Genomic DNA, 13,879 nt, shown 5'->3' with positions numbered 1-13,879 from the left:
CCCCACCCTCCAGTGCCAGCTGAGGAACCCCTAAAATGAACTCCCTCTGCTCCCTTTTCCCCCTCCCATTCTGAAAACAGGGACAGGCTGGGAGGGAGAAGGGGCCATTGCTAGGGGAAACCGGCTGCAGGCTCACAGCCAGTAGCTAGATTCCCCTGCCCCCTGGAACCAACAGTGAACTTCTATTTGGTCCCAAAGCTTGTTGCAACTCAGAACGCTTCCTGCAAAGTGTTCCTATAAAAGTGCATATCTACCCTGCCTTCTAAGAACCTGACAGATGGAATAGCTTTTCCCCAAGGAAACAAAGTTTCCTTCCAACTTCCAATTTTATGAAATTTTAAGAAATTCTTCAGTTTTGATGCCAAACTTTAGGAATCCATGTTAGAGAATTGCTAAGTGATTCTGATATAATTAAAATGAAACTGCATCTATCAAAAATAAGTTTTACTTAATTGGTTATGGAGTCTTTTGTTTCTCAACAGTTCACAACTTCTGTCAGCTGGCAAAGGCTATCAAGTTATTCCTATCAACTAACATGCATACAGTCTAGATTTTCAATAGGGATTGGAGATCTAGCTCCTGTTTGAGCTTTAGAAATCTTCCCCTGAAACTATTTCCCTCCTTTTGAAGTATCGAACAAAAGCAAATACAATGCAGGGACTGTGTACCATAGAGGTTGCAAGATTGGACTTTTGTGACTTGGATATAAATGAGTTAAAAGTTAAGACTGAAAGTTCTATTGATACTATCTTTAAAAGGTATGTATGTGTCTGAATAATTAATGTGTTGCTTGTGGAGAATATTGGGTTGACCTCATCTAAGCAAATCTATCTATGCAATGAACAGCTACAATAAAGGTGGCTTTCTTACACCATAAATATTTTTCTTCCCTCTTTTAATTAGACCTCCCTTACTGGACATGGGAGTAGTTCAGTCTCCTAGCCCACTTAGTCCTTGGCTTTTCTGTTAAGATTCTCCACAATGATTCCAAATAGTGTAACTTGTCGTCTGCAGTGAACTGACCTCTTCATTCACATTGTAAAGCCATTAAAGGATTAAAACTTGTTTACTCATAATCTGGGCTGAATTTTAAGGTTGAAAGGCCCTGTATTCAGGTGCAGAAATGTAAAACCAAAAGAGCATATTTAAATAGAATCTATATCTTGAGTTTCAGGAACAAAGTATATTAAGAAACTTGTAAATAAATCTTCATTTGCTGCTGTTAATGAAGGAGAAAAGGCAACTCAAGAATCATTTGTTCAGCTCTGCAGGGTATTAGATAAATAGAGTTAGAACTGGACAATTCAAATTGCAAACCCTTCCCGCCCTCTTTTCCAAAAGAACTTGTTTTTCTGTACATAGTTTGGATTGAGGAAACATTTACTTGATGTTTTTGGTAATGTGCAGAGATTTGTTTTGACAATGACTTATCCAATGAGAAAAATACCTATAAGAACAGGAAGTTGCCGGTAAGCAGCAAGTTTGGCCTGAAAAACATTCTCCATTAGAATCCTTTCCATAACAAATAAATCCTGCTGAAATTTTTCTGATTTTAATATAGCTTCTGAATGGTCTTCCTCCTCCTCTTGAATTTTGGCAAGAATAACACTTTCCAAATCGATTATAGAAGAGTGTGTACTTTCTGGAAACAGATAATATTGCAAAAGGTAGATGTATTAAATCAATTCACTACATCTTGCAGGGAAAAACTGGGGAGAGGTATGATAAACAAAGCCTATTAGGAGCAACAAGTATCTCTAACTTCAACTTTTTTTCTTTAGTTCTCTTTTTTAATATTTATAAGACAAACTGCTTATGCTACCATCTCCTGAAACTGAATTTTGTTCTAGGTTATATGTACAACCCAGTCATATGCATACACATAAAAAACAGCCTTTAGCCCTTTATTTAGATATAAAAGTTGAAGAGATCACCCAAAATAATTGAGACCCCCAAATTAAGTTTTTTTTTAAAAGACAAAGTAAACTTTAATAAGATTTTCCCATATACATATTTTAAAAGAAGAGATTTTTTTTGCTTAGATTTAACCATTCGCATACAATATTTATAACTCAAGTACTACAAAATTGGGCTTATATTTGAGACCCAGGAAGTAAAACCATAAGCATAAGCAAAAATAAACCACTCACGTACATTTCCATTATTGAAACTAAGTGCAGTGCAAAAAAGAAATTACATGAATGAGGGAAGTGCATGCTTTTATTTTGTTTCCCAGTTTTAATATTCTAAGATAATATTAGTAACATGAGAAAAAATGGAAATATGATTTGTCTGCTATTTGATTCTGAAAGGGTTCTTTTAAGCAAAATGACAACTGTATGACTAAGCCTGTGAAACAGAACAAAGCCATGAGGGAGAGCGAGAGAACCAGTTCTTTGTACTAGTCTCCCCGCACCAGGGTCAGCAGGTTTATAAGTGTTTCAAAGGCACCCTAGAGAGTAAATGTGATAAAACAGATGGTGTAGCTTGTAGCTGTGTTGGTCTAAAGACACAGGCAGACAAGGTTCTTTGGGTGAATCTGATATCTTTTATTAGACCAACTTAAATAGTTGGAATTTTTTTTCCCAACCATTTAAGTTGGTCTAATAAAAGATCAGATTCACCCAAAGAACCTTGTCTGCCTATAAAACAGATTGGTCTCACATCATTCAGTAGCAATACCTCTGGTTAATTAAAGGAGAAGCCACAACAGGCTGCAAAGGGAATCCTGTCTCGTCCTTGGCTGGAAGAGGTAACAGGGCTTTGATGAATGTTTAACACTCAAGGGATAGACAAATGCTGTCCTGTCTACTTAAGTCTTTTTTTGCTTACAGCTTGAGCTAAAAGCTTGCTGCTATTTCCTGTAATATAGACTATAATCTTGTGACAAGTAAAAATCAGAAGAAAGGTATATGGCTAAGTATTGGTGGAAATTGTTAAAAATTGTACAGAATACTACATTGTCTAAAACATAGTATGTGACTGTTCCCCATGCTTTTTTATACTGTCTTGAAGTACACAGTATTACAGTGTATAGCTAAGACTAGAAAAAAATATATGATGGAATACCGTATTTCTTTTTAGCTGTAGTAGTGACCATGTAACTATCACAGAACTTACCTAAAAAGAGCAAAGGTAAGGTTATATATGTACCCTTAATATTGTTATAGCCTTACCTTAATTTCCAGCGCTAAGTGTACAGTCTGAACATGTTCTCAGTATAATTTTACTTTGCATGAGAGCACAGACAATACTCACAACTTTAAGGATGCAAACACTGCATAATTTTAAACTTAGAAAAAAGTTACCTCTGTCAGTAGAAGTTGTAGATGTGGTATGATCATGATCTTTGGTCACAACAGATTTACTGCTACTCACACTTGTTGGTCGGCTACCTCCTGTTATTGATGGTATAACTGTAGTTTCCAAGGCATTAAAAGAATCATACAAGTCCCAGGAAGTGGCAATTATTCCTAGAAATGAATTGTACAATATTACAGTATTTTACTTCTAAAGATATACTATAAAAACTATAGTTGCCAGAAATATTAGACTTTGTATAGCAAATAACATTTCTGTTTTAACAAACTGTTTTGACAAGCTACACATGCATTTGCTGCAGCACCAGTTTACTCGCATGTAAATTACTCATGAGTAAATGGTACCAAGCAGGTGCCTACATGTGCAGGGAAGCAGAAGCAGATTTGCTACCAATCTGCTTCCACTTTCTGGGGGCTTGCAATAGGCCCCAGCCACCATTGAGGGAGCTCCAGACTCCGGCCACAGCTGCCAGCAGCCAGCAGCTCTCTTCAAATGCCAGCCCTGCTTGCTGCTCTCTGGCCAGCCATTTCCCAGGCCAGAAGCAGCATACCCAGCACAGGGACAGCATACAGCAGTGCTTTCCTCACTGCCTCTGCCTTCTCATGCCATGGCTGTTTCTGCCTCTGCCCGTGGCAGAGACAACTAGTGCCTTGCGCTTCTGTTGGTCACTATGCTGGCCCTGCTGCCCCGCCACGCTGACCGCTGCCTGGCCCATGGCTGTCATACCTCTCCCAGCTCACCCACATGCAACAACCACCTGCCCACCTGCTGTGCACCATCCCAGAGCTGCCACTGTCCCAAAACGGGACAGTTTCTGGCTTGGCCCAAGCTGCATATATAGACTACCCTGCACAGCCTGGGAAGTCAATTGGGAAACTGGGGCACAGGGCTTGGAAAGAGCTGTGGGGGAGGGGCTGGTCCCAACCCCCTGCCCCAATCCACCAGTGGGGCAGATGGCAGCAAGCCCCTGGCTGGGCAGAGAATCAGGGCAGGAGGGTAGCATCTGCCCCTCCCCTGCAGCTCTTTCCAAGCCCCGTGTCTCAATTTCCCAGCTGGGGCACAGAGCTGGGACCAGCCCCAGACTGGGACAGTTCCTGGCCAGCCCCCGGCTGCGCCCAAATGCCTGCTCATGTAGGTGTCTGCCCAGGGTGAGTTTACTCTGCAGTAAATTACTGAGGAGTAAACCCATCCATCAGCATTTGCTCATCTAAACATATCCACTTACTAGAATACCTTTTTATTGCCTTTTATCTCCCTTGCCAGTTGCATTGTAGATCATGCCTTGGCCTTCCTAATTTTCTCTCTGCACGCCTACATGATACTCTTAAACTCTTCCTTGGTAATATAGAAGAGTTTTCACTTTTTGTAGGATTCCTTTTTCAGTTTCAGCTTATTGAAGAGATTGTTGTCTAGCCAAGTTGGTCTCCTGTTGCATGTCACAATCTTCTGTCATATCAGCAAGCTTGCTCCTGCACCCTTAAAATGGCCTCTCTAAAGTACAGCCAACTCCGCTTGACTCATTTTCTCCTCAGACTTGCCTCCCAAGGTATCCTGCACACCAGTTCCCCATGTTTGTTAAAATCTGCTTTTCTAAAGTCCAAAGTGTTTATTCTGCTGCTCTCCTTCCTTCCTTCCCTCAGGATCTTAAACTCTATTATTTTACAGTCACTGGCTTCATCTACAGGAGACGCTGACTGCACAGTAGCTTGTTACTACCACACAGTAGCGTTGCATGGCAGGAGGCGTGACACAACACTACTGTGCAGCAGTAAGGAGCTACTGTGCAGTCAGTGTCACCTAAAAGCCTTTTGGCAATGCTACTGTGCAGTAACTCCAGTTACTGCGCAGTCATTTAGTACTTGTTTATACTAAATGACTGCACAGTCAGTGTCTCATGTAGACGCGGCCACTGTCACTGGAGCTAGCTTCCACCTTCACATTCTCAACCAGTTCCTCCCTAGTTGTGAGCAACGAGTCAAGAAGAGCTTCTCACCTAGTTGACCTCTCAACCATCTATACCAAGAAGTTATCACCAACACAGTTCAAGAATTTGCTTGACTGCTTAGGTACTGCTGTTTTTTCCTCCCAGCAGACGTCCCAATAATTAAAGTACCTTATGAGAACCAGAATCATGGTAACATACCTTGTCCTTTCTCTCTTGACCTGAAACCAAAGTCCCTGGAACAGTTACAGACAAAATAGGAACAGTGCACTTTTGAATCTCAAAAAGATATTGAGTCTGACTGAAGGTTTGTCTTGTCAGAGGCATTTTGATCATATGGTGCTGAGGCAGGCAGTAAGCATGCAGAAAAAAACTCTGAGGAGCCACTAGTATACTGTCTCAATGGATGCAGTGTGCTGCTCCATGGAACACTTTCTACATATTAGCAGAACAGAAGTGAGGCAGGGTCCTAGTGATGCCCCCACCACTTTTCCTTTGGGATGAAGACCACCATTCCAGCCTGTCTTAAACTTTTTATTGTCAGGAAATGCAGAAACTGACATTTTGGCTGGCTCCTGCACTGAGGATGCAAGAAAGGAAAGGGCTTCCTGCGTCCTTTCACCGCCATACCTGTGCAAAGGGATTCCCATTAGATCCCAAGGGCTTTCTGTACTTTTAGTATTCTCCCAAATCTAAGTTTGATAAGTAGTGGGTAAACTCAGTTTCAAAATTAGTAAGCCACAATAACAATTAGCAAATGTAGAAAATATTTAATAGGATCCGTTCTTACCAAGTACCATTATCCATATTGACCACTTTTCTGAATAATAATTTACCTTTGTCCTCTGTAAGGATTTTGTCACATTGCACTTCTTTATTCTTTGGGGCTCCATTAAGAGTTTGTATCATCCTTTCCACAAAGCGATCATTGCCAGTTCTGTGTTTACAGAGCTCTATATAAGCTTTGTTCCGTTCCCTTTAAAAAGCATGCAATGTTAACACAAATGAAAAAAACTGTCCATATTAAGACTACAGGTTGAACAGGTTTGTTCTCTGTGCAAATCTACTGTTCCTTCTTTTCACAGTAAAGAGGAATTTTGTTTAAATCTCAATATTCCCCATCAGTGGGTACTTTTTCAACTTTACAGTGTTATTTTGGAGTAGAAATGGTGCCTAAAAATGAGCAAAATTCCAGATCTGAACACCGCTGAACTTTGGTGAAATCCGGCTATAATTGAAAAACTGACAGTTCTGTTGCAGAGCAAAATTAGACGTTGCCTAAATGTAAGAGTGAAACTGATTTCTATATATATTGTCTCATCTACAATGACTGTGGAAATAGTAAAGAGAAAATGTGTAACTATTTCTCAGTTATTTCAGTTTTAACAACCTAAAGACGCATATAAATTTTCCCTGAGTCCACCAACAATGTTGTTACCCCCAGAAAAGAGCACCAATCATTCCCACTCAGTTGACAATAGGTGCTACGCACACAGGTTAAGTCAGAGCTGGAGGACTCTCTGATACTCCTCACCTTGTTTCTTCCCCTGGGTACACTGCATTCTGACAGTGTCAGGGGAGGTCAGGGTGAAGATGCATCATGCACAAAGGATGCATTTTCCCTATAGCCTCAACTAGAAGCAGATGCCCATTAGTTATAAGCTTGTTAATATACCAGTGCAAAAGTTTAGTGATCTGTAGGGGCCTGGATCCCAGGCATTAGAGCTTAATTCTGCAAACACTTTGTGACAAGGTATATAGGTCTATTATTGAAGACAGAGAGTGATTCACTGCTTCACTGCACTACTCCAGTGCACTACTCCACTGATATTCCTGAGAGGAAGCCAGAAAGATGTATCCTGTGTGTTGTTAACACCCAGCCAAAGTTCAGAGGCAGCCCAGGGAGGAAACACTGAAGTGGGAACTAAGTATGTGCAGCTGAGCCTGTTCATGTTCAATACTGCATAAATGGACTGGGTGAGAGAAAATGACAGGGGTTTTGTGTGCTTGAAGCTGCTATAAGAAACTCTGAGGAAACATAATAGCTGTATATTTTAGATTATTTCTTTTAAGAATTACTGAATGAAAAATCTACATGAAAAATGTTTCCAGAGACATTTGCTACATTAGTATTCTTTTAATTCTTATTCTTATTATTTTAGATACTATAAATCATAAATTGCTGGGAGAAAAACATTTGCATCTAAATCTGACTGTGCTGTATGTTCTCTCCCTAGCCACTTGGATCCCGTTCCATCTACAAATTTGCTACCAAGCACAGGGCTTTTTATTATGAGTAGCTTGCTTAATATGAAGTATTTGCCTTACCTAGTGGTTGGGGAGGGTTGTATTTTGAAGTAAACAGTTCTCTTTCCCTGTGTTTCTAATGTCATATAAATGCCATTTTAGCTAAGTGCATCTCTTTAAGGTTTGCTAGCAGTGTGCTTTTCCTGTGTTTGGATATCATTATCACATAAATGATTTTAAGCAATAAAAACTGCTCATGTTCTTCCATACATGGCATGTTAATGGGTCTCAGACTGGCAGTAAATAAAGACCATCATTTGGTTTTGAAAGCCTTTTTACTTGGGTAGAAGAAAATTACGTTTTTTATGGTAAAACAATCACTTTAGTAATGAGTTCTGCTGTCACTAAGATACTACTATGTGTTACCTGCCATAGTAGATGAAAGGTCTGAATTCAGTCAGCAAAAATTTAGTTTTAACATGAGCTTGTTTAGAGATGCAAATGAGACCAGTAAGAAGACATTTAAGCAAAAGTTGTTTTATAAACAATGGATAGTAAGGACCTTGATCCTATTAATTGATGTGTCTTTTTCAAATCTTTGTAGTCAACGAAAACTGAATCTGGGATAGTGAAGCATGTATACAACTGTGAAAATACATACTGTACTTTTTCAGCTTCTTCGGATTCTACAGACACCATGACAGTTGGCATGTCCAGTATCCAGAGAGTTTCTGTCTCTGTGAGGTGAACAGCTGCTCTCTTCTCTAAGTCTTCTTTTGTCAGATGTTCTCGGACCTCCTCTCGCCTCACCTGTACATCTGCAAAATTATATAAGGCCAAAGAACTAAGAGATTTTTCTGTTCTAAAATTAAAAGAGGGGAACCTAATTATAAAGTTAGTGATGAAAATTAGAAATACTTCGGGGCTTTGAGATCCTTGAGAAGCTAGCATAGCAGTTCACAGGATCATGCTCCAAAAAAGTAGTTCCCAAGCTTGGGATACACTAAGTGATACTCTTAGGAAAACATTGTGCATTAATTACTCTCTTTGTCATCCTTAGGTTTAAATTTCTAGATTCCTGTAGTCACAAGCAACACTGGGGGAGAGGTGGGGAGAAGGTCTCAACGGTTCACAACTTTTGTCAGCTGCAAAGGATTTCAGGTCATTCTTGTCAACTAACACAGATCGACTCTAGATTTTTAATGGGGTTTGGGGATCACAGGCAACAAGTTACCTGCAAGGAATGAGTGGGGACCACTGCCTAAAATCAGAACTGTGAATATGTGTAAAAACAGAAATATGCTCTCTTTACCAGATAAGCTAATAACTGTGTCTCGTCTAGATCCAGGTTCCACTATTTCATCTGCCATAGATTCAGTTGTAGATATGGTTGATTTAGAAATACTGCTGCTTCCGTATGTCCTTCAATAACAAATGGAAGATATGAATAATATGTGTTAGTTAAAAAGTCAGTAATCAAAGCAATGCAATAATAACGAAGTACTGATGTCAAGGTAATCAAGTTACATTGTGATATTGTATGTAATAAATGCTCGCATTGCAAAAGAAATTGTACAAAGACATTCGAAAGAAAAAGTGAATTGGTTTAAGAGAAAGTTAAAAACAAGAATTCTTCCAAGAAGATGTGTGAGGATGCAGACAGAGGGGAGTTAAAAAAGATCTGGAATCCATTCTTAGCATACAGTCTTGTGGAGCTGCTCTGTAGTAATGCTACCAGGCACCATAGATCAAAAAAAAGGAGGAAGAGGTGGTCTTTGGGTAGATGTAACAACTGTTTCAAAGGTTATTCATAGAAACTGTCCAAATGCAACTGTTACAGCTTCATGATTCTGTAGTGATACAAATGTACCTCTAACTTTAGTTCCACTTCATTCAGTTACCTTGCATGGCTACAGAATCATGCAAATATAAATTAGACAAATCAGCAGGGCTGCGCGAAATTTCACCAGCTGTTTCGTTTCGACTCATTTTGAGCTCAAAACAGCGCAACTGAAATGCAGCAAAGGGCTTTGAAACAGCCTCAAAACAAAACGAGCAGTTGAAACATTTCAAAGGTTTGAAGTTTTGAAGCTCAAGCTGGGTTTGCCTTCAGGGAAACAGAAAGTAAGGAGAGGGAGGGGGAAGGGAGGGAAGGACTGCTTTCATACTGACTGTGTGTAGCTGGCCAGCGACCGTCATCCTTCCCTGAAGTCCCTTCCCAGTGCTCTGGGGGAGGGATGGAAAACACACACAGTCACACGTCACGAGTTTTGCTTGTCAGCAACCTGAGGTGGTTTCCCAGAAACCCCTGCACCTATCTCTTTGAAAGCTGGCAGGCTCCAAGGCCTCAGCAGGACCTAGCAGGCCTGCAGTTTTGACCCCACAGTGCCTTACCACATACACAGTGTCACCCATGTCGTGAGTTTTGCTTTTTAGCAGCCTGAGGTGCAATTTCCCAGAAACTCCTGCACCTATCTCCTTGAAGCTTGGCAGGCTTCATGGCCTCAGACAGGGCTACCATGCCGGCAAGTTTCATTTGAATCAGGCAAGAAATGATAAAGTTATAGGCAGTTTTGGGCTTCCCCATTACAGCCTATGGGCAAAATGTTGAAACAGTGGTGAAACAGCGAAACAGTTTGGACAAAACAAAACAGCAAAACAGTTTGGACAAAACAAAGTGGAACAGCGCTTAAAAACTAAATGAAACTCTAAATGAAACACTGTCCCATCGAAAAGGAACTTGAAATGAAGCAGTGCTGTTTCGCCCTACAAAACTGCTGAAACCCCTCCTGAGCAATAGCTCCCCATCCCAGTTTAAAGCAGCTAAAAAGTATGTTTGTCCACACTCCGTAGCACTTTCAAGACCAGGCCTTTTAAACATCTTTGAAATTCATAAGATCACCATATTAAATATTTGTTTACTGTGTTAATTTAAAATGAAATCAAAGTGATGTGGTGGGTCGGTGGTGGTCTTTTAAAATACGTTTATGCACAACAGTTGACTCAGTATACTGCTTTTTTCCCTTAAAATGGATGTCTGTATATGTCTATAGATATACAGGATATGCTCTGTACCTAAAAGTGCACTGCGATATGCACTTTTAAAAGTGAATCCTTCTGTTTTACAGTTGAAATGAGGAACTTTAGCCTCCAGAATTGACACATTTCGTAGATGACATCTGATTTTTCCAGTTAATTATTTGTATACCTGTCAATATTGCTCAGGAATTCCCCAATTAGTATTAAGCTTAAATTGTTCTAGGTGCTGCGTAAACACCTAGAAAAAATGTTCTAGGTGCTGCAGCATGAATAATAAAAAGCTTTGTACTGAGAGAGTAGCATCAAATTTACTAGCCTTTGCAGAAGAGATATTTTAAAATCTTTCTTTTACTGACCTTACAATTCTTTGAATTTTTTAGCTAAACAACCATCATCTCCACAAACTTGACATCAGCACCCACTTTTTCATAATGTCTCAGACACAAGAAGTTTCTGAACTTTAAATTTTAAGCATAAATAGTTCTTTCATGTATTCATCAAAACTAATTGGCTTTTACTAAACATACATGGTGAAACTACATGGATTCAGCCGCTTTTTTTTAAGCAGAGGCATATGGACTAAAATTGGTGGATCTCTTTTGTTAGAATACACATCATGCACAAATACATGTGCATAATATTTTAATTGGTTTTAAATGAGAGAACTGCTCAACGGATTAATATTTTATACATTAAATAAAAGAATTACAGTTAAAGAGATTTACAGTGTTTTCTTTTTTGACATACATTCAGTTCTTAGTGAAAGACTAATAATCACAAGCCCATCATTTAAAAATAAATCAGTATATTCAAATCTAACCAATGCTTACTGTCTTTTAAATATGAAACCATAACAAAAATATAACAGTTTGTTTTGTTTTAAAAATACATTACCAATTTTTTTAGGCACCTGTTCTCTGGTTAAGCTGGGAGGTGAATGTTGCTATAGACCAGAGGTGCTCAACTTTTTCCCCAAATGTCCAGATGGGCAGTGTTGCATCTGTCTGGGGGCCAGATCCCACCTGGCACTGGTGCAATTAGCACCACCTGGCAACACAGAGGGAGCACAGAGCAGCCCAGCTGCAACCCTGGGCACAAGGGGGAAAGAGAGCATGACTTGGTCCCAACCTGGCTCTATACTGGAACGGGGGTTGGCAGAGAGGAAAGGGGCTAGGGAGCATGCACTTGCCCCAATCCAGAAGTGGGGGAGGAGCATGTTCTAGTTGTGAGTGGCAGTGCAAAGCTTTGGGTTTGGGAATTTGGCAGGGGGGAGTCTGCCATATGAATGGCCACCACTCCCTCACTGGCAAATTTCTCACCCCTTGGAGAGCCCAGTGGACCACACATGATGACTCTGATGACATTTGACCCACAGGCCAGAGGCTGATCACCACTGCCATAGATAAATAAACTATATGCGAGCGTTTGGTACTTTTGGTCTTCAACGTATTTTTATGGCACTTCTGTAAGGCACCATAGGTAAGCAAGTATTAATATTTCCTTATTCTTTTAAAGATGTTGTGTAGAGAGACAGATGGTCTCAGTAACTGAGCAAAGTAGTAAAAAGAGTTTATACGAAACTAGAACTGTCTACCTTCAAGACTCTGCTGTAAGTACTAGAGAGGCAAGATTTATTAGGGTGATATATTTTATTGGACCAACTATGTAGATAAGCTTCTGAATGCAAAAATTCTTTGTTGGATCTCACCATTTCTGGAATACTGTGGCTGCAATATCATTCTAACTACAGAGTACCTCTAGTAGCAGACTACCTCCCTTTCTAACACTGAGACTGGTTTTCCTTATGTCCTTTGCATACTGGCCAGACCATTACAAAAGCTGCAACCTGGGCTTCCTAGTTCTTGAACCTGGGGAAGAACTCATGAGGAAGTCATTTGCCTCTCCTGAGGCTGTCCACTCAGGAGTAACAAGGTAAAATAGGCCATGGGGAGGTGTGTTTGGGTACAGATTTATAGATGTCACAAGTACTGACAAATTCCATTCATGCAAGGCTGCAATAGCAGCCAAGTATACCTCACCTTACACTATTATTCCTGCTCCTAACTTCTCAAGCATGGTCATTCCAGAACAGGTACACCCCTGGCTCAGGATCTGACTCTCAAAATGCAACATACCTTGAGAATGGACCTACTAAACTAGCATTAATTCCAGATGTCTGATGCAAGGATAAGGATGCCAGAAAATCAGTTGTTGTGGTCCCTGAGAAATCATGTCCTGACAAGATTTTAGTTTGTCTGTGTAGTGTTGAACTTGGTTCTGGGCGGTAGAGAGGATGGGGTGTTACATCCTTCCCTTGTTCATCAAAAACCTAAAGGAAATACAGAAATAATGCATAATAAATATATTCTTGGATTTCCTAAACATGTGAAAATGATGAAAATATGCAACTCTGAAACATTTAACTTCATTTGGGTCAGGAGGGATAGAAACAGTCACCCTTTCTGATGTAGAGGCAAACTCCCTATGCCACTGAAACCTTGAGAGGGTAGATGGTACCTGTACTGCTGCTCTCCTAGTGAGGGTAAGGGTACTTCCTTCTTATGATCTCTGCCAGTAGAAGCTGTTTCAGGGATATGCTGAGAAACTACATCCGTCATCTGGCATAGCCACATCCCCTTTCTGGTCAGCCCTACTGACCTTTCAGGCTGTGCTGTTCTCTAATGGCTCCAATGGTAGAAAAATTAGGGAATCTAAATGCTGGCAAAAGATGGTGTAAATAAGGGTCCTTCTGGCTCACAGTACTAATACCAAGTTAGCACTACAGAAAATATTATCTAGTGAGAGAATTATCAACCCTAACCTTTTACAATCTCCCCCCAAATTACCAAATTGATCCAAGAATATATATGGTAAGTCGATTGAAAAGTTGCTAAACAAGTTTTTCTTCACACTTGATATGAGATTTCCTTTCTTTTGTCAGGTAAATAAATAAATATTCTACTGTCACTATCTCCCATGTGGATTTAAACACAGGTTATTTCATCTAAAGAGGAGGTTTGTTGCTCTAAACCAGAGGTTTTTAAACTTTCTAAAGACATAGAACCCTTTCATATAATCTTTTGCCCTGGAACCCCTACTCCTATCCCATGAGCTGATGCAGGAGATGTGGTCCAAAAATGGTGGCACAGGAACTGGGAAAAGAAGGCATGGGCAATGCATAGGGGGTGCACCTGCACCCCCTGAGATTTGCAGTGCACCCCCTGAGAAAAGCATTGCCGACACTGCTGGAGGCGCCTGCCGGGTGGTCACTGCTCGCCATCCCCCCCCCCCGCCAATGGCATCTGTTGTGGGCGCTTACCACCTACTGGT

The 13,879-nt window shown here is 40.4% G+C and overlaps 1 protein-coding gene across 1 annotated transcript in view; it reads right to left on the bottom strand.

Annotated features, from left to right (window-relative positions):
• WDR78 (WD repeat domain 78) overlaps positions 1–13,879 on the bottom strand; it is a 33,251-nt gene that overhangs the window by 15,017 nt on the left and 4,355 nt on the right. Inside the window, exons 3-8 of the mRNA XM_019528425.1 lie at positions 12,685–12,878; positions 8,823–8,932; positions 8,172–8,328; positions 6,100–6,239; positions 3,309–3,473; positions 1,448–1,642 (exon numbers count right to left, since the gene is read on the bottom strand). Of these exons, the coding sequence (XP_019383970.1) occupies positions 1,448–1,642; positions 3,309–3,473; positions 6,100–6,239; positions 8,172–8,328; positions 8,823–8,932; positions 12,685–12,878 (961 nt within the window). The remainder of the gene's footprint in view (positions 1–1,447; positions 1,643–3,308; positions 3,474–6,099; positions 6,240–8,171; positions 8,329–8,822; positions 8,933–12,684; positions 12,879–13,879) is intronic.

Source organism: Gavialis gangeticus, unplaced genomic scaffold (genome assembly GCF_001723915.1).
Source record: "Gavialis gangeticus isolate Ggan-Ray unplaced genomic scaffold, GavGan_comp1, whole genome shotgun sequence".
Taxonomy (NCBI): Eukaryota; Metazoa; Chordata; order Crocodylia; family Gavialidae; genus Gavialis; species Gavialis gangeticus.
This window is presented reverse-complemented; position numbering and strand designations above follow the sequence as displayed.